At 40.7% G+C, this 25,978-nt stretch overlaps 1 protein-coding gene across 3 annotated transcripts in view; it reads left to right on the top strand.

Annotated features, from left to right (window-relative positions):
* MFSD14B (major facilitator superfamily domain containing 14B) overlaps positions 1-25,978 on the top strand; it is a 75,349-nt gene that overhangs the window by 31,502 nt on the left and 17,869 nt on the right. For 2 of the 3 annotated variants that reach the window (XM_013063327.2, XM_004766165.2), the window contains exons 3-5: positions 8,391-8,453; positions 18,578-18,705; positions 25,756-25,870. In XM_013063327.2, coding sequence (XP_012918781.2) covers positions 8,391-8,453; positions 18,578-18,705; positions 25,756-25,870 — 306 coding nt within the window. The remainder of the gene's footprint in view (positions 1-8,390; positions 8,454-18,577; positions 18,706-25,755; positions 25,871-25,978) is intronic. The other variant, XM_045064997.1, reaches the window with a different exon arrangement.

Genomic DNA, 25,978 nt, shown 5'->3' with positions numbered 1-25,978 from the left:
CTCCTCGCAGTTTTGCTGCTTGCAAAGATTTGGTTAAAATAAACATGTGTGAGGAGTACAGGGTTGCTGGCATCACTCTGACACACTATATTGTCATAGAAGAAGTGTTGCTCAGCTAATAGGTGGGTTCTTTCTCTTTTTTTCTGAGCTCTTGGTGTTGCTAAATTAAGCTAAATGTCCTTTTCTGTACTGTCACACTTAGCCTTTACACTAGAGTTTGCTACCTCTGTTTCTGTTCTGGCGGGGGTGGTTCCTTCCTAAAATATGGGAAGAGTCCCATATTCTAAAGAAAAAAGATTATCTCTGGCATATCCCCTCTACTTTCTGCCTTTTCTGGTTGGACAGAGAACTGATAATGTTAGGTTGTTTGATAAGGAAAGGATAAAATTAGGGTTTATTTCATTACAGCAGGAGTTCATTTATCCTCTTCTTTTATGTTGGGGTTTACTATTGTCATATAAGTAGTTCTTGGCATCCTGCATCTATCATCCACTTTGGTGTAACCATTAGAATGATGGTTCATGTGTGGGTTTTTTTCTATGCTATAACTAGTGGACAGCACTCTGTCCTGTTTCCTTCAGATGAGAAAAACAGCCTGATAAGGATTTGGAGATACAGAACAGTACTTGCATATTAATATGTTGTCCAGTCTGACTGTCTGCATCCTAGCACTCAGTAGAAGTGGTCTGTTTGAAGTAGTATAGAATTGGAGACTTTCCAAGATGGCAGAGAAGTGGGAGACCTTAGTTTTGTCTGGTCCCAGGAATTCTGCTAGATTGCTGTCAAATCATTCTGAATACCTGTGAACTCATCCTGAGATCTAAGAAAAGAATTGCTCCAGTTCTACAAATAGAAAAGTGATCACTTTCTGCAAGAATGACAAGACGGAAAAGCTCACCTCAAAAAAGAAAAAGAGACAGTACTGACAGCCAGAGACCTAATCAGTATGGATATAAGTAAGATGTCAGAATTAGAGTGTGGAATAATGATCATAGAGATACTAGCTGGCTCGAAAAAAGCCTAGAAGACACTAGAGAATCCCTCTCTGGAGAAATGAAAGAACTAACATCTAATCAAAGTGAAATAAAAAAGGCTATTAATGAGATGCAATTAAAAAAATGGTAGCAGGGCGCCTGGGTGGCTCAGTGGGTTAAGCCACTCCCTTTGGCTCAGGTCATGGTCTTGAGATCCTGGGATTGAGCCCCCAACATCGGGCAATCTGCTCGGCGGGGAGCCTGCTTCCTCCTCTCTCTGCCTGCCTCTCTGCCTACTTGTGATCTCCGTCTGTCAAATAAATAAATAAATAAAATCTTAAAAAAAAAAATGGTGGCTCTAACTGCTAGGTTAAATGAGGCAGATGGCTGCCATTCCCTTTGGAAATATGGACTTTAGCCCTGCTTACAGTCATCCCTATCCCACTGCTGCTTTTCTAACTAGGTCTTAGTTCGCATTCCAGGGCTTGGGGCTGTTACACAGCCAGGGTGCCAAGACTGGAGGCAGGTCCCCAGTCAGCCCCTGAATGCTTGGTGCTTAGCTGGCCAGGGTATTCATGGGGATAGGTAAGGTTTAATTTTCTATTCTGGTACACAAAACAAGTTGTGTTTTTACCCTGTGTCTAGTGATTTTGATAAATTCAGTTACTAATCCTAAATGTTCATCAACAGGTTTTTACATACACATTCATATATTTTGTGAATGACAGTTTTTAGCTCCTTCCAGTCCTTTTTTATTTTTCTTACTGCACTGCTGTGACATCCAGTACAGTGTTGACTAGAAGCAGTCACTGTAGGCATCCCTATCTCATAGATGACCTCTGGTGGAAAGTGATCTGAAATTTAAAATTCACCACTAAGTATGTTATTTGCTCTGTTATTTGCTATATTTGTTATTTTGCCGATATTCTTTTTCTGAGAAAGGAAGTTCCCTTCTTCCTGTTTTGCTTACAGTTATCCTAAATAGGTATTAAATTTTATCAAATGAATTTTCTGCATACAACCAGATAACAACTAGATTTTTCCATTATTTGAGTAATGTGGTCAATTATATTGATTTTTTTAAAAAGATTTTATTTATTTATTTGACAGACAGAGATCACAAGTAGGCAGAGAGGCAGGCAGAGAGAGAGGAGGAAGCAGGCTCCCTGCTGAGCAGAGAGCCTGATGCGAGGCTCGATCCCAGCACCCTGGGATCGTGACCTGAGCCGAAGGCAGAGGCTTTAACCCACTGAGCCACCCAGGCGCCACCAGAATTTCGTTTTTTAAGGCTGAATGATATTCGTGTGTGTGTGTGTGTCACAATTTCTTTTATTTTAAAAATTTTTATTTATTTATTTGACAGAGAGATAGCAGGAGAGGAAATATAAGCAGGAGAAGTGGGAGAGGGAGAAGCAGGCCTCCCACTGAGCAGGGAGCCTGATGTGGGTCTTGATCCCAGGATCATTACTTGAGCCAAAGGCAGATGACTGAGCATCCGCCCCCCCCCCTTTTTGCCCCTTATTTTTTATTTATTTAATTTATTTTTTTTAAAGGATTTTATTTATTTATTTGACAGACAAATCACAAGTAGGCAGAGAGGCAGGCAGAGAGAGAGGAGGAAGCAGGCTCCCCGCTGAGCAGAGAGCCTAATGTGAGGCTCAGTCCCAGGACCCTGGGATCATGATCTGAGCGGAAGGCAGAGGCTTTAACCCACTGAGCTACCGAGGCGCCCCTTATCTTTTATTTTTAATTGAAGTACAGGAAAATACTAGTTTCAGGTATACAATATACTGATTTGATAGTTCTATGCATTACAAGGTGCTCACCATAATAAATACTTACCATCTGTCACCATACAAAGTTATTACAATCTTAATCACTATATTTCCTGTGCTCTTAAGTTATTGTAAGTATATTGTCTTAATTTCTAAACATTTGGGGACTTTTCTAAGTTGTATTATCAGAAATCATATTATGAATTATTTCAGTTCTTTGAAATTTATTGAAGCCTGTTTGGTATACTCATATAGGGTTAATTCTGGTAAATTTTCCATGTGATCTGCAAAGAATTAAATATTCCCTGGAGTAGTATTCTCTACAGGATAAGTATGTTAAATTTGTTAATTTTGTTTGATGTCTTTTGTATATTCACTGGTATCATTTGTCTGCCTGTTCTGGCATCTTGGAAGAGAGATGTATTTCTCTCCTACTTTTTACATTGTTGTGCAGCTAAATTCTGTATTTTTTTTAAACACTGCAGTACATTGTAATGTTTTGTACAGTCATTATTTATCCTGGAGTTACACATTCTGATGTTCTTCCTTTTTCTGTATTTCTGTGCTTTTTCCAGTAATCAGTTCTTGAAGACTTCTTTTTTTTACCTGTTTTGCTTTGGTGCAGGTCCCTGTGCAGCACATTATTTTTAATATATGTAGCATTTTTTTAAATCTCTTGGAGGACACTTACACTTATTTTAAAACTTTCTTCTGTTTCCTATCATAATTTGGTTATTTGGCAGTAGGGTAGATTGTCTTTTCCTATTTGTGTCTTTTAATGATTTTTAGATTTGTTACTGAATTTTATACATGTTTATATTTACAGATGAGGGGGTAGATCAGAGATTGTGAAAACAAGTATCTTCTGGGGCCTGGCAAGTAATGTAAATGTCAGAAGTGGAGTGGGAATGTTCCAGTTGGAATATGTGCTGCTTTGGCCGCAGCAGCCACTGTCTGCTTACTCAGCTAATCAGTGATGTAGCACTTCAAGCCCCATGTTTTCAAATCTTCTGGCTTCTTGTGACATGCTAGAAAACCATATGGTATATGACTTTTTCCTGAAATTTACACACTGACAGTTACTGCACTTTAGGAAACACAAAGACAAATCAGAAAGAATATCAGCTTGCGAGTTTGCCGCCTGTGCCCTAGACAGGACCTGTGGTAGTTGGAGTATTGTTCTCCGGCCCCGGTGGAAGGCCCTGTTCCTCAGAACTGAATGCAGGCATTGCTTGTCGGAGCTCCTGATTTCTGACAGTGTGGTTGTTCAGAGAGCCCTCTATTACGAAGTAGTTTAGTATGTGATTGTAGGGCTTTTTGCTACTCTTGGCAGACCTAAGGGACCTGGGGCATTATCATTTTTTAATCCTACCCATTTGGTTCTGCAGGTATCCCATTTAGTAGTCTCAGTTCAGAGAACTCTGCTGTTTGATTCTTATGCTAGGCTCTCACAGGGAGCATTGCAGCTTTGAGAGCAAGATACAGGAACTCATTTTATAACCTTTTAAAAACCTGTTGAACTACGGCTGTTTTTCCTCCTCCAGTTCTGGGTCTTGTTTTTGTCTTGGTTTGTTTGTTTGTTTGTTTGTTTTTTAAGATTTTATTTATTTATCAGAGAGAGAAGGGGAGAGAGCGAGCACAGGCAGACAGAATGGCAGGCAGAGGCAGAGGGAGAAGCAGGCTCCCTGCTGAGCAAGGAGCCCGATGTGGGACTCGATCCCAGGACGCTGGGATCATGACCTGAGCCGAAGGCAGCTGCTTAACCAACTGAGCCACCCAGGCGTCCCTGGTTTGTTTTTTTTTTCCTGGACTCTGGAAAATTTATGTTTTCAAAGATCTTTTTTTCCCTCCCACCTTCACATGTTATTGTTACTTGAGCTCTTTCAGGGTTTCCTGTCTGCTGTGTGTCATCCACTATTCCTAGCTTCCCAGGAATACTGTAAATGTAGTTTCCTAGAAGTGGAATTTTAGGTAAAAGTGCAGAATTACAGCTGTGCGTATATAATGTGTAAGCAAATACGTACATACATATATGTCTCCGTGCTTACATACATTCAGTTATTTGCTTCATTGTACCAGAAGTCAGTTCAACCCTCTAAACTTGCAGTTATTAGGAAATACCATTATAGAGGTGCTGGGTGGCTCAGGTCATTATCCCAGGGTCTTGGGATTGAGCCCCACATCAGGCTCCCTGCTTAGTGGGGAGTCTGCTTCTCCCTCTCCCTCTGCTGCTTCCCCTGTTTCTGCTTTCTTTCTGTCAAGTAAATAAATAAAATCTTAAAAAAAAAAAAAAAACCAAACCCATTATATTTAATGCTTCCAGTAGTCTTGAAGAATAAAGGCAATTTCTTCCTTAAGTTTTATTTTATATAGGAAGAAGTTAAAAATGAAAGCTTTGATTTTATCAGAAATGTTTAATATACTTTTTATTGTTAGGTTTAATTTATTATGGTAACAGTTACTGTCTTTTGTAGTTAAATTATATACTGTATTAAATTTTTTTTAATTTATCATAAAATAGAATATTACCTTTTTTTTTTTTTAAGATTTTATTTATTTATTTGACAGAGATCAGAAGCAGGCAGAGAGAAAGGGGGAAGCAGGCTCCCTGCTAAGCAGAGAGCCCGATGTGGGGCTCGATCCCAGGACCCTGAGATCATGACCCGAGCCGACGGCAGAGGCTTTAACCCACTGAGCCACCCAGGCGCCCCTCGTTTTCCCTTATAACTGCTTTATTTTATGAAGGCTTATCTTATTTTTGACTTCTGTTTTACTTCCTTATCCAGTAAGATTTAACCGCTATCTTCTCCACTTCCCTCCAATTAGAAAAAAGCAGAAGAGGTTTGAAAAGCACTGATTGAAAATTCTTAGAGGAACTTCCTGCATCGTCTCTCACAGAGCCCGATACCCCGTCAGGTCTCTGTAGTTTACCCTTCAGCCCAATAAACGCATTCTCCATTGTTCCTATATGGATATGGTTTTGCCAAATTTAAGTGGCTGTGTTCTGTTTCTGCTGCGTCATCTGCACAAGTGAATGCCTGTTCTGGTCCTTTTGAGTGTAGAGTTGTTTTAAGGGAAGTCAGAGGACAGAGCTGGAGGCAGGGGAGGATCGACATTGGTGCCCCTTTGGCAGCAAGCAGGCAGCCCTGGAGTGGGTGTGGTGTTAACTGGCACTTCCCACCTTCTGTTTCGCTCTGGCAGAAACTGAGGAAGCCTGTGAGCAAGGGGAGTCCCAGGATTGTCTGTCTGCTCTCAGCCTCAGTTCGACAGAATATATAAGAATATATAAGGTTGTGAGGCAGTGGATACCCACACCCAATGGCATGCTCAGGATCAGAGGAACATTTTAAAAAATACATTGACTTTCTTGTGTTTTGCTGTTTCACTGTATTTTTGTGATGCATGTAACAAATGATACTGTGAAGTAGTTCTGATACTGATTTGGATCCTGTTTTCTTTAAAGAAAATTTTATATCTCTGTATCCTATGAAGTGTTATTTTTGAGATTTTGCTGAGAATTTGAGATTTTTAACTTGAGCTATTTGCTTTCATTTATTTGCTTTCTTATTTATCCAGTACAGATAGGTAGAGTTCAAATGCCACTAGCTGAGATGACAAACCTTTTCTAAACCTTAAGAATAATCTTGTTAGGAAAAGGTTGGAAACAATTTCTGTGAAGTTGTTTCATAGCATTCCATGTGAACTTACTGAAATCTGTCAGTATCTTCACCCTAATCTAGGACAGCAGTGTCAGCACAAATGAGGTGAAGAAATGTAAATACTTTGTTTATTTACCTCCTTGATTCTAATGTCATTAAGTCTTCTAATACACAATGAAAAATAAAACCTACAGGACACATCATTTTGTTGTGTGCATCACTGTTTGTTTATATTCACCATTTTCTTTGCTGTTTATTTATGTTGCATCTCCTCTTACATCTGTATTATTTTCCTTCTTCTGGAAGTACATTATTTTATATCTCATTAGGTGGAGTCCATAAGTTAGTAGACGTACTGCTGTAAGTTTTGCTAGGTTAAAAATTGTGCTCAAAGTACATTTTAGCCAGGTATAGAATTGTAGGTTAGGATTTGTCTTTTCCCTGTTATGTTGATGATAGGATAGCATGCTTTTCTGGGCTCCATTGTTACTGTTACGAAGACATTTTAACTGGAGCTCAATTGAAGGCAGTCTGTATCTCTTGCTGCATTTAGGATTTGTTATTGTTGTTGTTTTTGGTTTTCTGATTGTGAGTTTGGATTTCTTTTTATATTGCTTAGAATTTATTATGCTGCTTTAATCTCTGCCCTGATATCCATCATTGGTTTAGTTCATTCTCTGCCATTGGCTCCTGAAATGTGTCTGCCTCATTTTCATTACAAGACAAGTTTAATTGAAATTGTGTCATATTTTCTTATAGGATCCTCTGTGCCTTTTACTTTCTCTTTTATTTTTTGTCTTTTTGTCTCTCCATGCTGCATTTTGGATAGTTTCTTTTTTTTTTTTTTTTTAAGATTTTTATTTATTTGTCAGATAAAGAGAGAGAGAGCAAGGGCGTGTGCGCGACACAAGCGCACAAGCAGACAGAGGCAGGGAGAGAAGCAGGCTCCCCGCCAAGCAAAGAGCCCAATGTGGGACTCGATCCCAGGTCCCTGGGATCATGACCTGAGCCAAAGGCAGTGGCATAAGCGACTGAGCCACCCAGGCATCCCAGGATAGTTTCTTTTGACCTACTTTTGGGTTCAGTAATTCTCAGTCACGTCTAATCTTGTTAAACATATCCATTGAGTGAGTTCCTAACTTGAGTCAATATGTTTTTTTTCTGTTTTGGAATTTCTTTCTGTTCTTTTTAAAAGCTGTGTGCTTTCTTACAGCTTCTAGTTCAAAAATTTCAAGCTTATATTCTATATCTTGGAACATAGTAAAATATATATATACTATATATATATATATATATATATATATATATATATATATATATTTTTAAAGATTTTATTTATTTGAGAGAGCGAGCATGCACATACCAGTGAGGGGAGGGGTAAAAGAAGAGAGGCAGGCAGATGACTTGCTAAATGAGAAGGATGACGTAGGGCTTGATCCCAAGCCCCGAGATCATGTAAATGCCCTGGTCATTGTGTTTGAAAAACATATATGTGTGGTTGATTTGAAGCCTAGATGATGCCTTTTGAGGATTGATTTTAAATTTTTTCTGTTAGATATCCAGATGTGCTACAAGTTCGGAATCACTATGATCCAAATTGAAGGCTTGGGGTTTCCTAGACTACCTAGGTCACATGAACCTGGGCTGCAGGTTCATATATTGAGCTTATATAACCTTTTGTGGTACCTGCTTAAAATTGTTAGTAGTGAAAGGTGTAGCCAATTAACAATTTATGTTTGCTGCAGATGCTTTTATAAGAAAAACACCTGAGTTCTCCTGTGTAGGTTCTTGCCTTATTTAGATTTCTGCCTCATTGTTTTTTATGTTTTCATACTTTTGGGTATTTTCCATATTTCACTGATACTTAAAGTGCTTTCATTCCAGGGTTCATCTTATTTACCTAACCTAATATTAACAGAGGCAAAAATATTACCTTTTAATTTGTTGTCGAATTTTTCTTGATGTGTGTTTGCTTTTTGTAGGTTCTACATGAAACATTTCCTCAACATACATTCCTTATGAATGGTCTCATTCAAGGTGTAAAGGTAAGAACAGTTTTTGTGTGGTTCACAAAGAACCAAAGGCAGGAATCCTTAGTAGTTTAACTCTGGATGTTTGAATGCGAGGTGGGGAAATAATCACTATTTGTTCTTGAGACCTTAATCTAAACTTTTACTTGGATTATCAATGTCATAATGAAATACAACCCAAGTCCATAAGGCATAGAATGGTTTACTGATAAAAGCAGTACTTCAGTTTTATTAACATGTACACAGCAGTTTATAAAGAGTTTATGTGAGGCTTTTAATTCCCTGCCTGTCATGTTCTTTTCTACTTTTGAGATTGACTTTGATATTGAGGAAGAAGGCAGCATCAAGATTTCATCAGCCATGTAGTAGTCTTTCGTCAGAGCTTGTTTGTGTTTTAATCAAAGCTAAGTTCTTGACCATGTAATTATTAATTCATTGTTTAATGTGACATTTATCAGAAAAGTTTATAAATCAGAGATTAAAATAGAATGTTATGTTCCAGTCCCACTTTACAGTATGATTAGTATACAGGAATAGTGTCTAATGTGTTCCTCTCAGCTTAGATGGCATTGATCTGTGAGCTGAGGAGCACACTTCAAATTATACCCTATTATTTATTTATTTATTTATTTATTTGTCAGAGAGAGAGAGGGAGGGCAAGAAAGCGAGCACAGGCAGGCAGAGTCAGAGGGAGAAGCAGGTCCCCCGCTGAGCAAGGAGCCCGATGTGGGACTCGATCCTGGGACACTGGGATCATGACCTGAGCCAAAGGCAGCTGCTTAACCAACTGAGCCACCCAGGTGTCCCATACCCTATTTATTTATTGAATTTGCAGCTTTGAGCAGTATTATTTGTAGTGAATGACATTTATTCTTTTCCTATTTTCAAAAAGAATTTGAGAGTGCTTACAATAATGGCATTTTTATTTTTTAAAAGATTTATTTACTTTAGGGAGCATGAGCAGGGGGAGGGGCAGAGGGAGAGAGAGAGATAATCTCCAGCTGACTCCCCATTGAGCCCATTGTGACCCTATGTTTTCACTTAACCCTTGAAATACACCGAGGAGTACTAGAAATGCTGGATCATATGGTAACTTGATCGTTTTAATTGACAGCTTTCCTAACCCTCTCTCTGGCTAGTTCTATGGGTGACTTGGTCTTGGACAACAATTTCTTCTATCTCTACACTCACTTCCTGGATGACATTATCAGACTCACCACTTTCAGCTCTCAAATATTTCCCTAGACCTTAGACTTACATAGCCAGTTGCCTTATTGACACCTCTTTTTCCTTGGCTGATAAGCATCTCAGGGTCACCGTGCTGAAACTGAGTTCCTGATCTTCCCCTTTAGCCGGACCTGCTCCCAAGTCTTCCTCATTTCGATTATTGGTCATGCCATTCTCACTCAGACCAAAATCCCTGGAGTCAGCGTTGACTCCCTTTTCTTCCCCAAACCATTCCATCAGTAGATTCTGTGTTGTGCCTCCAAAATAGATCTATAGTGAAAACATGCTCTGGTCTCCTTTCAGTAGAGATCCTGAGAAAATACAAGCCAGCTGCGGTCTTAACCAGTCCCACCGCACTCAGTTGTCTCCTCTGGCATCATCATTGTTCTCTTCTGTACTCCTGGTGACCTTTCTCTAAGCAAAGCTTCCTTAGCCTGTGCTTGCCTGAGGGCTTTGCACGTTCTGTTTTTTTCTGCTTGATTGCTTTCCCCCCACATACTGACCTCACTCTGTAAACCTGAGCTTTTCACCCAGATGTCATTTTTTAGTAAAAGCCTTTACTGACTATTGTGTTGAATAATGTAACCTGTTGTCATCACTTTAGTCCCTCTTCTCTGCTTTTTCTTCAAAAGCACTGTAATTTCACCTCTGACATGCTGTATATTTTGCTTTATGTTGTTACTGTATGTCCTTCTCAACCTTTCTCTTTAGACTAGAACCTTCTTGAAGGCATGAATTTTTGTCTGCTTTGCTTACTGCTGTCCTCAGCACCTAGAACAGTTCTTGGCAAATGACACATGTTCAGTAAATATTGTTGACTTAATATTTCTTTCTAGTCTTTTTCTACACATTTTTAAATAGTCAAGATCCAGCTTACACAGAGACTAACAATTTATCTTTGTTTTTGTATCAGCCGTCACTAATTATATAGCATAATAATTTCTCTATGACATTAAAAAATCATACGAAATATAGGCAGCCCTCTTTTTGCACATTCTGGTATGCACAGATTTCAGTTATTCAAGTTCAGTTAAAAAATACCAATCCCTGCAACAGTACAGCTCAAATCTCCCTCACTGTGGTCTGTTAACTGTGAGTAATAGCATAGAGTACGAACTGCTGCTAGCTCCTCAGTCCGCAGAACACTGCATAAATCACAGGTGAAACACCATCATCGGTAACCATTCGTGGCACTTCAGAATGTTGGTGACTGGTCACTGTGCATCTCTTAGTTCTTGCACAGAGAGCAAAGCATGCCGCTGTGTTGCCTCCTTGGCTCCAGTGATAAACCCCTATAACACTTTACAAAAACGGATCATTGAAAAGGAACTGGCCAATAAGAGTGGAAGTGCAGTGGAGTAGTTACTGATAATGCTAGAAGTGAGATACGTGTAGAACCTCTGCAGAGTCATAGAAGAAATAGACTGGTTGGGTGTAAATCCCAAGGAACTTATTAAGATAAACTCAGCAGCATACAGGAGAACAGTGTGATGAAGATGTCCCCGGGAAGTGATGTCAGCAAAATGCTTCACACTGAAGGAACTCTCAGAGATGGTATTTCATAACACTGAGAACATAAAGGACAAAACGTTGCAAGCTGATTCAAATTTAGAAAGGCATCTGACAGTTTGCCAATGCACGGAAAATACTGACTGCACATCACATGTTATATGGCTTAGTAGGACAGCAAGCACTGTTCACGTGACTCTTGATAAGTTTTTTATAAGGAAATAAAACACTTATTTCCTAAGGTTTGAAATTACAGTCTAAATAAATATTTAGCAAATTTTTTTCTTTTCATTAGTTATTAAGAGATTAATAACATACATTAAAAGAATTATTTTAAGAAATGGACTCGGATGATTTGGGGTTAGCAAGTTTGAAATTTGTCGGGCAGGCTGAACTCAGGCAAGAGTTGATCCTATAGTCAGTCCTAAGGCAGAACTCATTCTTCTCCTGGAAACCTCAGCTTTTGCTGTTAAGGCCATCAGCTAATTGGACGAGCCTCTCCCCATATTGTTGAGGGTGATACCCTTTACTTTAAAACCAACGGCAACAAAATAACCTTCACAGGAACCCCCACACTACACTTGATGAAACAACTGGGTGCTATAGCCTAGCCAAGGTGACAGCATCACAGTAGTTGTAGCTACACTTTGTCAGAAATGTTACACCAGGGCGCCTGGGTGGCTCAGTGGGTTGAGCCACTGCCTTCGGCTCAGGTCGTGATCTCAGGGTCCTGGGATCGAGTCCCGCCATCGGGCTCTCTGCTCAGCAGGGAGCCTGCTTCCCTCTCTCCCTCTGCCTGCCTCTCTGTCTACTTGTGATCTCTCTCTGTCAAATAAATAAATAAAATCTTAAAAAAAAAAAAAGATTTAAAAAAAATGTTATACCAGACTGAGAGCCAGGTGTGACTTGGCAGGTGAAGTCTCATTATGACTGCTGGTTGATAGCAGCGGGTGGACGGACTGTAATCATTTTCATCATTAAAACCAATTGGTCTGATGACCTGACGTCTGCCTTGTAACTTGTCGAAACTTTTTTTCTTCAGCAGCTATGTTTTATATTTATGACAAAAGTACACATATCAGTGTCCCAGACTCAGCAGGTCATGTGTCCAGGGTTGGTTTATGCCTAGAGTGATCAGTATGAAGAGGGTGGCGCTAAAGCAGGAAGTGATGATCTGGTCTAGCTTCGACATCACAGTGAAGGCTGGGGAAAGGCGAAAAAGTAGAAGACCCAGCAGGCCAGCTAATGGGGTGGCCCCAGGGGTTCACATGCAGATGTGCTGCTTCTCAGTCTAGACTTGACCATCAACTTTGATTAAGGAAATGGCAGGTAGAGCCTCTGCCAGGATGCTCTTCCAGGGATATTTAATATGCCAAGTTTCTGCAGTGCCCAGAGCTGCTGCTCATCTGTCTCATTCTGCTATTTAAATGAATTAAATCAGCAATAGTAGCTTAGCATAAGTAAACACGGAAACTTTTGATTTTTTTTTTTTAAGTTTATTTATTTGAGAGAGGGAGTGCGCACAAGTGAGGGTAGAGGCAAAGGGAGAGAGAGAGAGAATCTCAAGCAGACTCCTGCCGCGGGGCTCCATCTTACTTACAGCCCTGAGGTCACTACCTGAGCCGCTTAACTGACGGAGTTACCCAGGCGCCTCTTGATTGATGTTTTTAAGAATTAAAGAGTCCATAACAAGATATCTTTGAAGTTCCCTCACGCTACTCTTTGATGTTAGTAGGTACAGATTGGTTTCCCTAGATACATGCATACATACACACACACACACACACACACACACACACACGGAATAATTCTTAATTTGGACAAAAATTTAAAGATTATCCTTTTTATTATCTGCAAATACAATTGTCAGACAACCTACTTGAGAAATGACTTCATGTTTTAAGTACAGTCTTTTCATGGTAGACTGCTAATTCATCCATTTAATAAATTAGGTGTGGGTTGCCCGGGTGGCACAGTGAAGCATTCTGCTCTTGGTTTCAGCTCAGGTCATGATCTCATAGTTGGGGGACAGAGCCCTGCATCAGCCTCCACACTCAGCATAGAGTCTGCCTGGGATCCTCTGTCCTTCCTGTTTGTGTGCTTTCTCCCCCCAACCCCCAAAATAAATAAATCTTTAAAATAAAATAAATAAAATAAACATAAGAGTACCCACAAGTGGGAAAGACGTGTGCTTTAGGTTGGAGACCCTGAAATGTTAACAGATTAAGAATTGGTTTGAATTGTGGACTTATGGTTTGGGACTCGGGTTCTGGAGCCACCTCACATCTGAGCGGAAACCTGCCTCTGCTGCTTACGAGCCTCGGGCTAGCTGCTTACCCTGATAGCGCCAAGTCACAGCGTCAGGACACGTGTGTGGAAGGTGTGGAAGAGTCTGGCATTTGTGGATCCTAGCTGTTACTGTTACTACTTTAGAACATACACTGAGGTTTCCTTTGAAGTAGGGACCTACTACTTCTAAGTAGGAAAAGTCAACTTATATTTTAATTAAAACAATTTCACTTTCATCTGCTTTTTATTTCTTCTTTCTTTTAGTTACTCTTTCCTACTTTGCTCCTTTACCTCAGAACAAAACAACATGCCCTAGCCTTCCTGCCTGTCTCATTATTTCCTTGAAGGCTCTGGCACCAACTGTTGACCCTTCTCCAGCTTTGCAGTTTCACTTTTCCAAACTTTAATTGAATTAAAATCACTTTATGTGTCACATTTCTCATTTGCCCTCTTGCATTGATTGACGCGTACCCTCTGAAGGGAAGCTCTGTACTGCGCGGGGTCTCAGTGGGCCCTAAGTCAGAGGTAACCCTGTGTTAATACTGTTTTTGCGTGAAAATATTTGTTCTAGTCAGTTACACAAATAAAAACACAGTTCCATTGGTGTATGATTTTCTCTGATCTTTTAAGAAATGAGAAATTGAACAAATCTAAAATTGATCTAGAATCTAGAAAATGAACAAATCTAATTTGGGGGTAACACGTCTACATGTTGCAAGTTCCTAATAGCTTATTAAAGAATACCGAAAATTTGTCATAGTATGTGAACCTTTTCAAGGAAAAAGTGAAAATTTTCAGAAGTAGTTAAATGACTTTGTACTCTATACTGTGAAGCCATTGCTCCCTCACATTCATTTGTAAAGTTAATTATGCTATTTGAAAGAAAACAGAAAAACATTCTTAGGTTTAAAAATACTGACCCAACTGTTTCAGTCAAATATTTGCCAACTGCTTATGTTAAGGAAAACGTATGCTTAAAACTTTTATGATGGCTATATGAAGTGTAAAATTCATGTGTGTTTGCTTCAGATAAGTTTTATTTGTCATTCTATGTATGCTTTAAAATGTTACTTGGGTAATTGCATTTAATTGAACGATAAACTCTAATTAGAGCTGAAAAGTCATGTCAGAAATACTGGCCAAGGCACCTGAGTGGCTTACGTTGGTTAAGTGTCTGTTTTTGGCTCGGGTCATGCTCCTGGGGTCCTGCTCAGAGAGGAGCCTGCTTCTCCCTCCCTCTGCTGCTTCTCCAGCATGTACCCCCCCCTTCCCTCTGTCAAGTAAGTAAAATAAAATCTTTATTTTATTTATTTGACAGAGATCACAAGGAGGCAGAGAGGCAGGCAGAGAGAGAGGAGGAAGCAGGCTCCCCACTGAGCAGAGAGCCTGATATGGGGCTCAATCCCAGGACCCTGAGATCATGACCCGAGCTGAAGGCAGAGGCTTTAACCCCCTGAGCCACCCAGGCGTCCCAGTTAAAATAAAATCTTTAAAAAAAAAGAAAAAGAAAAAATACTGGCCAATTAATTATGCCACTGTACACACCCACGTCTGCTGGGAAGTTAACTAACTGTAGCAACTGTGTGAGCCGTTGGTGAATTTTGCCATCTGCACCCAGACTCCTACACACCGTGTTGCATCTCGTACTGGTTGGGCTGGGACAGCATAGTACTCACTGATCCTCATTATGTTTGGATTTTATGTTTGCAAATCCACCTACTCAGTGAGTTTATCTGTGACCCCAGATCAGCACAGTGATTCCGTGGTCATTCATATCCCCTTGGGTGAGGGGGAGGGTCAGGTACCAGCCCCTCATTTCTAGCTGAGTTCAAATTTCTGTTTGTTTGAGGTTTTACTCTGTACCTGTGTCCTTGTGGTCCATTTAGTGCCACGTTTTTTGCATCTTCGTGTCTTTTGTTGGTGATTTGGCTATTTAAAATGTACCCAAGGGTAGGGCAGCAGTGCTGACTAGTATCTTTAAGCATGGGAGGTTGTGATGTGCCTTAAGGAGAATATACTATCAGATGAGCCTCATTCAAGGCATGAGTCATGGTGCTGTTGATTTATTAGAGTTCAGTGTTCAGCGGTCAACAATATATATTAAGGATAGTGTCTTTAAAGAGAAACACACATAAATCATGGTTGTGTATTGATCAGTTAATGGAATTAGGTGACCAGAGCCTTACAGGAAGCTAAGGAGCAGTGGCTCCACGTTCTCTAGTTCAGTGTTTCTCGCAACCTTATAAAACATAACCGCTGTAGGTAATGAGAATCAGCGGTATTTCTGATCAAGAAAAGGGGTCTGAGGTCTGTCTGGTGTTACTTTTTAAACATTTTGTTCTCATTTGCAGATTCTGTCAGGATACAAATACCCTCAGTCTTTTGCTCTCACAATGTGGCCTGATAGCATCTGGGGCCAGGTCGGGTAGTAAAGACATCACTCTGGCGTAGGAAAAGTGATTTTTAGAAATTCATGTTTTCCAACGAGCCAAGTACAGTTGACCTTGAACAGCCCAGGTTTGAATTGCATGGGTTCACTTGCAGACTTTTTTTCTTTTGGCTCTCATGTATTTTTGGTTACGATCTTCCTAACATTTTCTTTTCGTTAGCTTACTTTAACAATACAGTATGTAATACATAAAATATACAAATAATATACAAAATACCATTAATCAACTGTTTACATTATTGATAAAGCTTCTGGTCAACAGTTTAATTTTGGGGAAGTCAAAAATTCTGTGTGGATTTTTTTTTTAAAGATTTTATTTATGTGAGAGAGTACACAAGCAGAGGAAGAGGGAGAAGCAGACTCCTCCCCCGCTGAGCAGGGAGCCCGACGTGGGGCCTGATCCTAGGACCCTGGGATCATGACCCGAGGCAAAGGCAGACACCTAACGACTGAGCCACCCAGGTGCCCCCATATGTGGATTTTTGACCACATGATGTAGAGGGTGTTGGTGCCCCAAACTGTGTTCTTCAGGGGTCAGCTGCATGAGATTGTATGTTAGAATCTTAATTAAAAAGGTGGTCTGGTGCCTGGGTGCCTCAGTTGGTTAAGCAACTTCCTTCAGCTCAGGTTATGATCCTGGAGCCCCGGGATGGAGTCCCGCATTGGACTCCCAGCTCCACGGGGAGTCTGCTTCTCCTCTGACCTCCCCTCTCATGCTCTCTCAAATAAATAAATAAAATCTTTAAAAAGTCTCTAAAAAAAAATCTTCTAGGTTGTCCCAGAAGATGTTTTCAGTATCTATTCCTGTTACTAAGAATTTGATTAAAATAATATTTTTAATGGATGAATTACCATTTAAAATCCATAATCTGGAAGACAGTATTTTCTTTTTCTGTAAAAACTATGTTACTTTAAATATTTATTTAATGTTTGGCCTTTTAAAAAGATTTTATTTATTTACTTTTCAAAGAGAGAGGGAGAGAGAGCACAAGCAGGGGAGTGGCAGACAGGGGGGGAAGCAGGCTCCCCACTGAACAAGGAGCCCGATGCGGGACCCAATCCCAGGACCCTGAGATCATGACCTGAGCCAAAGGCAGACGCTTAAGGGACTGAGGCACCCAGCCATCCCGCCTTCTCATTTTTTTGTTTAAAAATGGCATATTTTAAAACATTGTGTGAAGTCTCAAGTGTGGGAAGTGTATGCGGGCACAGCGAAGTCCCGTTGGCACAAAGGAAAATGGCATATCCGAAAACTAAGAAGTACTACATATAGTCAAGCACAGAATGTGCGTTAGGTGCCGGATTTTGGAGGGTACTGTGTGTATGCAATGCTGAGCAATTTCAGATACACAGCAGCAGGAAGTATAATGAACACCCATGTACTTACCACCCAGTTTCATTATTTATCAACATTTTCCTACTCTTGTCTCCTCTGTCTCAGTTTTCCCCTACTTATTTTTTTTTTTTTTTTTTGTAAAAGCTAAGTTCAGAAACTCATTATTTCACCCATAAGTACCCGCTGAAAAATTTTAAACTGGGCACAGTGGAGGCTATGGCAGGGTTTTAAAGATTTTTTATCATTATTTTAGAGCGAGTATGAATGAGGGGGAGGAGCAGAGAGGGAAGAAGGAGAGACTAAGCAGTCCCTGCACGGAGTTCAGAGCCCGATGCAGGGCCCAGTCTCATGATCCCGACATGACCCGAGCTGAAACCAACGGTCAGACGCTTAAGTGACTGAGCTCCCCCAGGTGCCCCAAGACCACCCAAGACCAGGGTTTAAAGAAGGGATCCTAACAGAGATTTGCAGCTCATAAGGGGAGCACATCCTGTAGGGAGGGTCAGGGTCGGGGCCAAGTAGGCAAGAAAGTGTCCTCACTGCAGCACAGGATTTGGAGCTGTGCATATAATTAAGTTTCTGGCCTCTTCCTGCATGCTTGGTGTGTGTTCATCTCATGGGCCATCTGTACGTGTACATAGTTCATATCACTGCTTCTCCAGAAAAATAAGCCCCACCCCGCCATTTTCCATTTTCTAACAGCTTGCTTAGAGATTCGTTAGGATGGTTTTTTTTTCATTTCCTGTCCTGTTTTTATTTGGGCAATAAACAAGTGAAATTGTAATGGTAAATTGACGGCTCTGGGCAGTTAGCCCATGGTAATGGGCTGACTTGTAATGATGTAGGGTTTTTCATTGTTCAGTTATCCACTGTGTAGTACATCATCAGTTTTTGATGTAGTGGTCAGTGATTCATGAATTGCGTACAACACCCAGTGCCGTCGCAGTGTGCGCGCTCCTTAATACCCATCACCCAGCTACCCCATCCCTCTCCTTTCTCCCCTCTGAAACCCTCCGCTGTTTCCCAGAGCCCATAGTTTCTCATAGTTCCTCTCGCTTTCTGATTTCTCCCCCTTCAGTTTTCCGTTCCTTCCCCAGTGGTCCTCCGTGCTATTCCTTATGTTCCACATATGTCTAAACATATTATAATTGTCTTTCTCTGCTTGACTTACTTCATTAGAATGTTTTTAAATGACACTTTATATTTAATGTATCAAATTAATCTGTTTTGGGGCCAGTGAAATAAATTGGAGCATTCAGAAAGTAAGAATTACAAGTGATTGGGGGACCACATTGTAAATTTGACCTTTGTTTCTGCTTTCCTATCCAGGGCCTGCTGTCTTTTCTGAGTGCCCCCCTCATAGGCGCTCTGTCTGATGTGTGGGGCAGGAAACCCTTTCTCCTCGGCACCGTGTTCTTCACCTGCTTCCCAATTCCACTGATGAGGATCAGCCCTTGGTGAGTGGCTTTGTTTTGGGTCACATGTGAATAATACGTCTGCAAAGCATTTCTTAACCATTTCAAAGCAGTTGATACTTGTATTTATATTTGATTTCTTTGGTAATACTGAAAGCCAATTTGGGCTCTAAGATATTTAAAGATGTCGCTAAGGGGGAGTGCCTGGGTGGCTCAGTGGGTTCAAGCCTCTGCCTTCGGCTCGGGTCATGATCCCAGGGTCCTGGGATCAAGCCCTGCATCGGGCTCTCTCTGCTCAGCAGGGAGTCTGCTTCCTCCTCTCTCTCTGCCTGCCTCTCTGCCTACTTGTGATCTCTCTCTGTCAAATAAATAAATAAAAATCTTAAAAAAAAAAAAAGGTCTCTAAGAGCAGCTGTTGTTGCCATCAGGTCAGTTAAAGGATTGGGTCCTAGGAGGGGCTGATAGTCCCTGTAGTCACCCCTTTGGCTCAGCTGACTGCAAATGTGTTGTCATCTCACTGCTCTCTAGGGCACCAATGAAAAAAGTTTACATCAGTAGACACGAGTCACTTGAGTACACGGTAGTGAGACCAAGAGACTGTTCTAAATCATAATGTGAATTTGATCTTATTTTTTCTTGATAAATAGGGAGAGAATACTTAACATATAACTAAATACCAAAGATGGTTTGGAATTTGCACCTGAGCTGTACCTTAGTTGTTTTTCTTGGTTTCAGAATATGGTATTTGGCCAAAATTTCTGTTGCTGAGCTGCTTATCCTAAGGTGTGAAGAACACACCTTAAAATGAAAAGTTGTGGGGCGCCTGGGTGGCTCAGTGGGTTAAGCCGCTGCCTTCGGCTCAGGTCATGATCTCAGGGTCCTGGGATCGAGTCCTGCATCGGACTCTCTGCTCTGCAGGGAGCCTGCTTCCTCCTCTCCCTCTCTCTGCCTGCCTGTCTGCCTGCGTGTGATCTCTGTCTGTCAAATAAATAAATAAAATCTAAAAAAAAAAAAAAAAAAAAAAAAAGAAAAGTTGTGCATTATAAGTTAATGCATTAATATTTCTTTTTTTGGATCATGTGAAAATGTCCTTATTTGATCATATGATAATTTTATATCAGTATTTGTTACATTATAAATATGTTGGTTTAGTGTAGTCCTTTCATTTTCTGCGAGATGATGAATTTTTATTAAATAATTATTGAGTCTTTCCGAGAACAAGTCATGCTTTTCCATGCTTTTCCAATAAATGAGGGCTTTTTTTAATGTCCTCTCAATATCTTAAAATATTTTTTTGTTAGATTTTCCACTGATTTTGCCTCTTCCCTTCTCATTTTCATACTGTTGCTTTTGCTTATATTGATTAATGACTAATGCTAAATAAAAGTGATAATGGACTTAACATCTCATGTATATAAAGCAAATACTGTAATGTTTCATCATTTGAGTGTTCAGTGCATTGAAAAATATTACTATGAAGAATTATATTAATAGATTTTTTTTTTAATTTTTATTATGCTAAGTTAGTCACCGTGCTTAGTTGGTCATCATTAGTCATTAGTCCTTGATGCAGTGTTCCATGATTCATTGTTTGCGTATAACACCCAGTGCTCATTGCAATACGTGCCCTTAATACCCATCACGAGGCTAATCCATCCCCATCCCACTCCCCTCTGAAACCCTAAGTTTCCCGGAGTCCATAGTCTCTCATGGCTTGTCTCCCCCTCCGATTTCCCCCACTTCATTTTTCCCTTCCTATTCCTAATGTGCTCTGTGCTATTCCTTATGTTCCACATATAAATGAAACTGTATGATAATTATTTTTCTCTGCTTGACTTACTTCACTCAGCAGAATCCCCTCCAGTTCCATCCATGTTGATTTAGAGGTAGGTGTTCACCCTTTCTGATGGCTGTGTGGTAGTCCACTGTATATACACACCACATCTTTATCCATTCGTCTGCTGAAGGGCATCTCAGCTCCTTCCACAGTTTGGCCGTTGTAACATTGCTGCTGTGAACATTGGGTGTATGTGCCCTTTTTTTCACTACATCTGTATATTTGGGGTAAATACCTCGTAGTGCAGTGGCTAGGTCATAGGGCAGCTCTGTTTTTTATTTAACTTCTTGAGGAACCTCTACTGTTTTTCTTTCTTTCGTTCTTTCTTTAATTTTTTTATTAAAAAAATTATTATTATTATTTTTTAATTTATTTGACAGACAGAGGTCACAGGTAGGCAGAGAGAGAGGAAGGAAAGCAGGCTCCCTGCTGAGCAAAGAGCCCGACTCGGGGCTCGATCCCAGGACCCTGGGATCCTGAGCCGAAAGCAGAGGCTTTAACCCACTGAGCCACCCAGGCACCCCTCTACTGTTTTTCCAAAGTGGCTGCACCAGCTTGCATTCCCACCAACAGTGTAGGAGGGTTCCCCTTTCTCCACATCCTCACCAACGTCTGTTGTTTCCTACCTTGTTAATTTTAGCCGTTCTAACTGGTGTAAGGTGGTATCTCATTGTGGTTTTGACTTGAATTTCCCTGATGGCTCATGATATAGAACATTTTTAATGTGTCCGTAAGCCATTTGTATGTCATCTTTGGAGAAGTGTCTGTTTGTTCATGTCTTATGCCCATTTCTTGACTTGAAAATTTGGTTTTTGGGTGTTTGGAAAGTTCTTTATAGATCTTGGATATCAGCCCTTTATCTGTAGTATCATTTGCAAATATCCTCTCCCATTCCGTAGGTTGCCTCTTTGTTTTGTTGACTCTTTCCTTTGCTGTGCAAAAGACTTCTATCTTGATAAAGTCCCAAAAATTCATTTTCACTTATGTTTCCCATGCCTTCAGAGACATATCTTGCAAGAAGTTGCTGTGGCCGGGGCGCCTGGGTGGCTCAGTGGTTTGGGCTGCTGCCTTTGGCTCGGGTCATGATCTCAGGGTCCTGGGATCGAGCCCCGCATCGGGCTCCCTGCTCCGCAGGAAGCCTGCTTCCTTCTCTCTCTCTCTCTCTCTCTCTCTCTGCCTGCCTCTCTGCCTGCTTGTGATCTCTGTCTGTCAAATAAATAAATAAAATCTTTAAAAAAAAAAAAAAAAAGAAGTTGCTGTGGCCGATGTCGAAGAGGTTACTGCCTATGTTATTCTCTAGGATTTTGATGGATTCCTGTCTCGCATTGAGGTCTCTCATTCATTTTGAACTTATCTTTGTGTATGGTGTAAGAGGATGGTCCATTTTCATTCTTCTGTATATAGCTGTCCAGTTTTCCCAGCACCATTTATTGAAGAGACTGTCTTTTTCTCCATGGGATATTTTTCCTGCTTTATCAAAGATTAGTTGACCTTAGAGTTGAGGGTCTATATCTGGGCTCTCTTCTGTTCCATTGATCTGTGTGTCTGTTTTTGTGCCAGTACCATGCTGTCTTAGTGATCATAGCTTTGTAATGTAGCTTGAAATCAGGCAACCTGATGCCCCAGCTTGTTTATCTTTTTCAGTATTTCCTTGGTGATTTGGGGGTCTTTTCTGGTTCCATACAAATTTTAGGATTGTTTGTTCTAGCTCTTTGAAAAATGCCAATGTTATTTTGATAGGGGTTGAAAGATTGCTTTGGGCAACACAGACATTTTAACAATGTTTATTCTTCTAGTCCATGAGCATGGAATGTTTTTCCATCTTTTTGTGTCTTCTTCAGTTTCTTTCATAAGTGTTCTGTAGTTCCTTGAGTATAGATCCTTTGCCTCTTTGGTTAGGTTTATTCCAAGGTATCTTAGGGGTTTTGGTGCTATTATAAATGGAATCGATTCTCTAAATTTCTGAATCTACAGTTATATTATCAGTGTATAGAAAAGCAACTGATTTCTGTGCCCTGATTTTGTATCCTGCCACATTACTGTATTGCTATATGAGTTCTAGTAATTGGGGCATGGAGTCTTTTGGGTTTTCCACATAAAGTATCATGTCATCTGCTATGAGAGTTTGACTACTACTTTGCCAATTTGAATACCTTTTATTTCTTTTGTTGTCTGATTGTTGTTGCTAGGACTTCTAGTACTATATTGAAGGAAAGTGGTGAGCATGGGCACCCTTGTCATGTTCCTGATCTTAAGGGAAAAGCTCTCAGCTTTTCCCCATTGAGAATGATACTCGCTTTGGGCTTTTCATAGATGTTTTTTATGAATTTGAGGAATGTTCCCTCTATCTATATACTCTGAAGACTTTTAATCAGGAAAGGATGCTGTAATTTTTTTTTTTAAAAGGGATGCTGTAATTTGTCAAATGCTTTTTCTGCATCAATTGAGAGGACCATATGATTGTTGTCTCTTCTCTTACTAGTGTGTCATATTGATTGATTTGTGAATGTTGAACCACCTTTGCAGCCCAGGAATAAATCACACATGGCTGTGATGGATAATCCCCCCCCCTTTTTTTTTTAAAAGATTTTATTTATTTTATATGACAGACAGAGATCACAAGTAGGCAGAGAAGCAGGCAGAGATAGAGGGAAGAGGAAGCAGGCTCCCTGCTGAGCAGAGAGCCTGATACGGGGCTCGATCCCAGGACCCTGGGATAATGACCTGAGCCGAAGGCAGAGGCTTTAACCCACTTAGCCACCCAGGCGCCCCGGATAATCCTTTTAATGTACATTTGGATCCTGCGGGCTAGGATCTTGTTGAGTATTTTGGCATCCATGTTCATCTTGGTCTGTAATTCTCCTTTTTGATGGGGTCTTTGCCTGGTTTGGGGGTCAGGGTAATGCTGGGCTCATGAATTAGTTTGGAAGTTTTCCTCCTGATTCTGTTTTTTGAAACAGCTTCAGGAGAATAAGTATTATTTCTTCTTTAAATATTTGGTAGAATTTTCCTGGGAATCCATCAGGCCCTAGACTCTTGTTTTTTGGGAGGTTTTTGATCACTGCTTCAAAAGATAGTTCATTCTTCTGCCTCGTTTACCCTGGCAGTCAGAGTACCCAGTGTAGACTGCATTTCATTCATATTATTTTCATGTTTGGCCTAATTAGATCTCATTTCTGCTCTTAGAGATTCTATGTCTTTGCTAATATTTTTCTCAAACCTAAATATCAACTTCATAATTGTTGCTCTGATGTCAGTTTCTGACATCTTGGTTATATCCATATCCATTAGGTCTGTGGCAGAGGCCACGATCTCTGATTCTTTCCTTTATTGGGGGTTCCTCCACTTAGTCCTTCTGTTGTGGGGGGTGGTTGAGGGAATGTACAGAGTCCGAAGTATTAAGCACGACCCAAGCAAGATGCACCTGTTTTATAGGGACCTTAGGGTTGTCAGCCTCTTGTTCCAGCCTGTCTTCTAGGGATGGGCCTGCTGCAGCTGTTACTCAGGCAACCCTGCTGGGGCAGAGCTGCCATGCTCCTGTTGGGCTGCGGGGTGTGGGCTCAGTGAAAACTGGTTTTGGTGGGCTTTTGTTCCATGGCTGCTTTCCCAGGCGGCTTTCCGCGTTTCTTCAAGAGTCAGAACAGTAGTGACCACATCCAAACCTGTCTCAAGACAGAGAAATCGCAGTCTGCTCTTCACTGAGCTCTCCAGGCCACACTGTCTCCATTTCTGTCTGCACTGCTAAAACCCACAGCCTCCCCAGTCCTCCACAGTCTGCACGCCACAGCAAAACTCCCAGTGGTGAGAGCCAGGGCCGGGCATGTCTCTGCCCTTTGTGCTTCTAAAACCACAAGCCACCCCCAGTTTCGCACGCACACCTGTAGCTCCTGGATCCTGTCTGGGGCCTGCACTAAAGTCTCTTCCTGGCCACCACAGGTCCACCAGTCTCTACCTGGTTCCCCGCACGGGGCGCTCTTGTGCTCCTGTGTTATATCACCTTCCCAGCGCCAGCGTATGGCGGCTTCCTCTCCCTTCTGCTTATCTTCCAGTATCTGCGCAGCATCACGGCTCCTCACCTCATACCTTGAGATTGTTGGAGATATTCTGTTTGTGGAGATCCAGATATATATTCTTACATCTCAGGCTGATTTGTGAGTGTTCAGAATGGTTTGGTAGATACCCAGCTAAATTCAGGGGACTGATTGAAATACTCCCCTGCCCTTTTTCCCGATCCCCTTATATTATTTTCTAATAATATATTTCTAATAATTATTATTAGATTTTCTAATACTGAAATATCCTTGTGTCTCAGGACAAACCCTACATTTTGTTCTGTGGAATTTTGTTTCGTCGTATCTTTTTCTTTTTTTTTTTAAGATTTTTTTTTTTTTTTTTTTTTTTTTTTTTTTTTTTTTGACAGAGAGAGAGAGGGAGGACAAGTAGGCAGAGAGGCAGGCAGAGGGACAGAGGGGAAAGCAGGCTCCCTGCTTCCGAGCAGAGAGCCTGATGTGGGACTTGATCCCAGGACCCTGAGATCATGACCTGATCTGAAGGCAGAGGCTTAACCCACTGAGCCACTCAGGCGTCCCTTGTTTCGTCGTATCTTAACTAGATTTCTTTTAAAGCATCTGTGCCTGTGAATGAAATTTTAGTCTTAAATGCATTAATATTGTTATGATTTCTGCTTTTATATAGCTCTTTTACTTATTTTTAAGATTCTGAGACAGAGCGAGCATGCGCATGTGTGTGCAAGAGCGGGGTGGGGGGGGCAGAAGGAGAAGAGAGCGTTACTCCCCGCTGGCCAGGGGGCCCCGCATGAGGCTGAGTCCCAGGACCCGGAAATCATGACCTGAGCCGAAGGCAGACACTTGACCAGCAGAGCCACCCAGGCGCCCCTGTGTAGTAGCTCTTTTAAGTTATTTGCTGTATGTGTCTTTTTCTTAGCTAAAGCCAGGAAAATTTAAGTTTTTCTCTCTCTTTTATTGGCTGCCTTTAAAACCATATCCCCGTACTCTTTCATTTTTTTCAGCTGCGTGTGCTGACTCCCTTTAAGCAGTTACAGACTTGGTGTGTTTCTGCTTCTTCCCCATCTTATCATTTTATTAGTTGTCCTTTGTATCTTTAAATATACATATACATGTATTTGTTTTTAAATTTATTTTTTGGTTTATAATCTTTACATGATACTTTGGTTCTGATTATAAAAATGTATGCACACTACCTTTCTCCTGGTCATTAAAATAATCTTTTTATAGGTGGTACTTTGCGATGATTTCTGTGTCTGGAGTCTTCTCGGTCACATTCTCTGTGATATTTGCCTATGTAGCTGATGTCACTCAAGAACACGAGCGAAGTACTGCTTATGGATGGGTAAGAGTACAGTTTATGTTTTTTAACCAGAGAAGTAATTAGCATCCTATTTAAAAATGTATTGGAAAGTAAGATTTAAAATAAGCTACAAATACTGATTTACATAAA

The sequence above is a fragment of the Mustela putorius genome, unplaced genomic scaffold, assembly GCF_011764305.1.
Source record: "Mustela putorius furo isolate JIRA1106 unplaced genomic scaffold, ASM1176430v1.1 tig00003854_pilon_pilon_pilon, whole genome shotgun sequence".
NCBI lineage: Eukaryota > Metazoa > Chordata > Mammalia > Carnivora > Mustelidae > Mustela > Mustela putorius.
The sequence above is the reverse complement of the archived record's forward strand: the minus strand, read 5'-3'. Positions and strand labels throughout refer to the sequence as shown.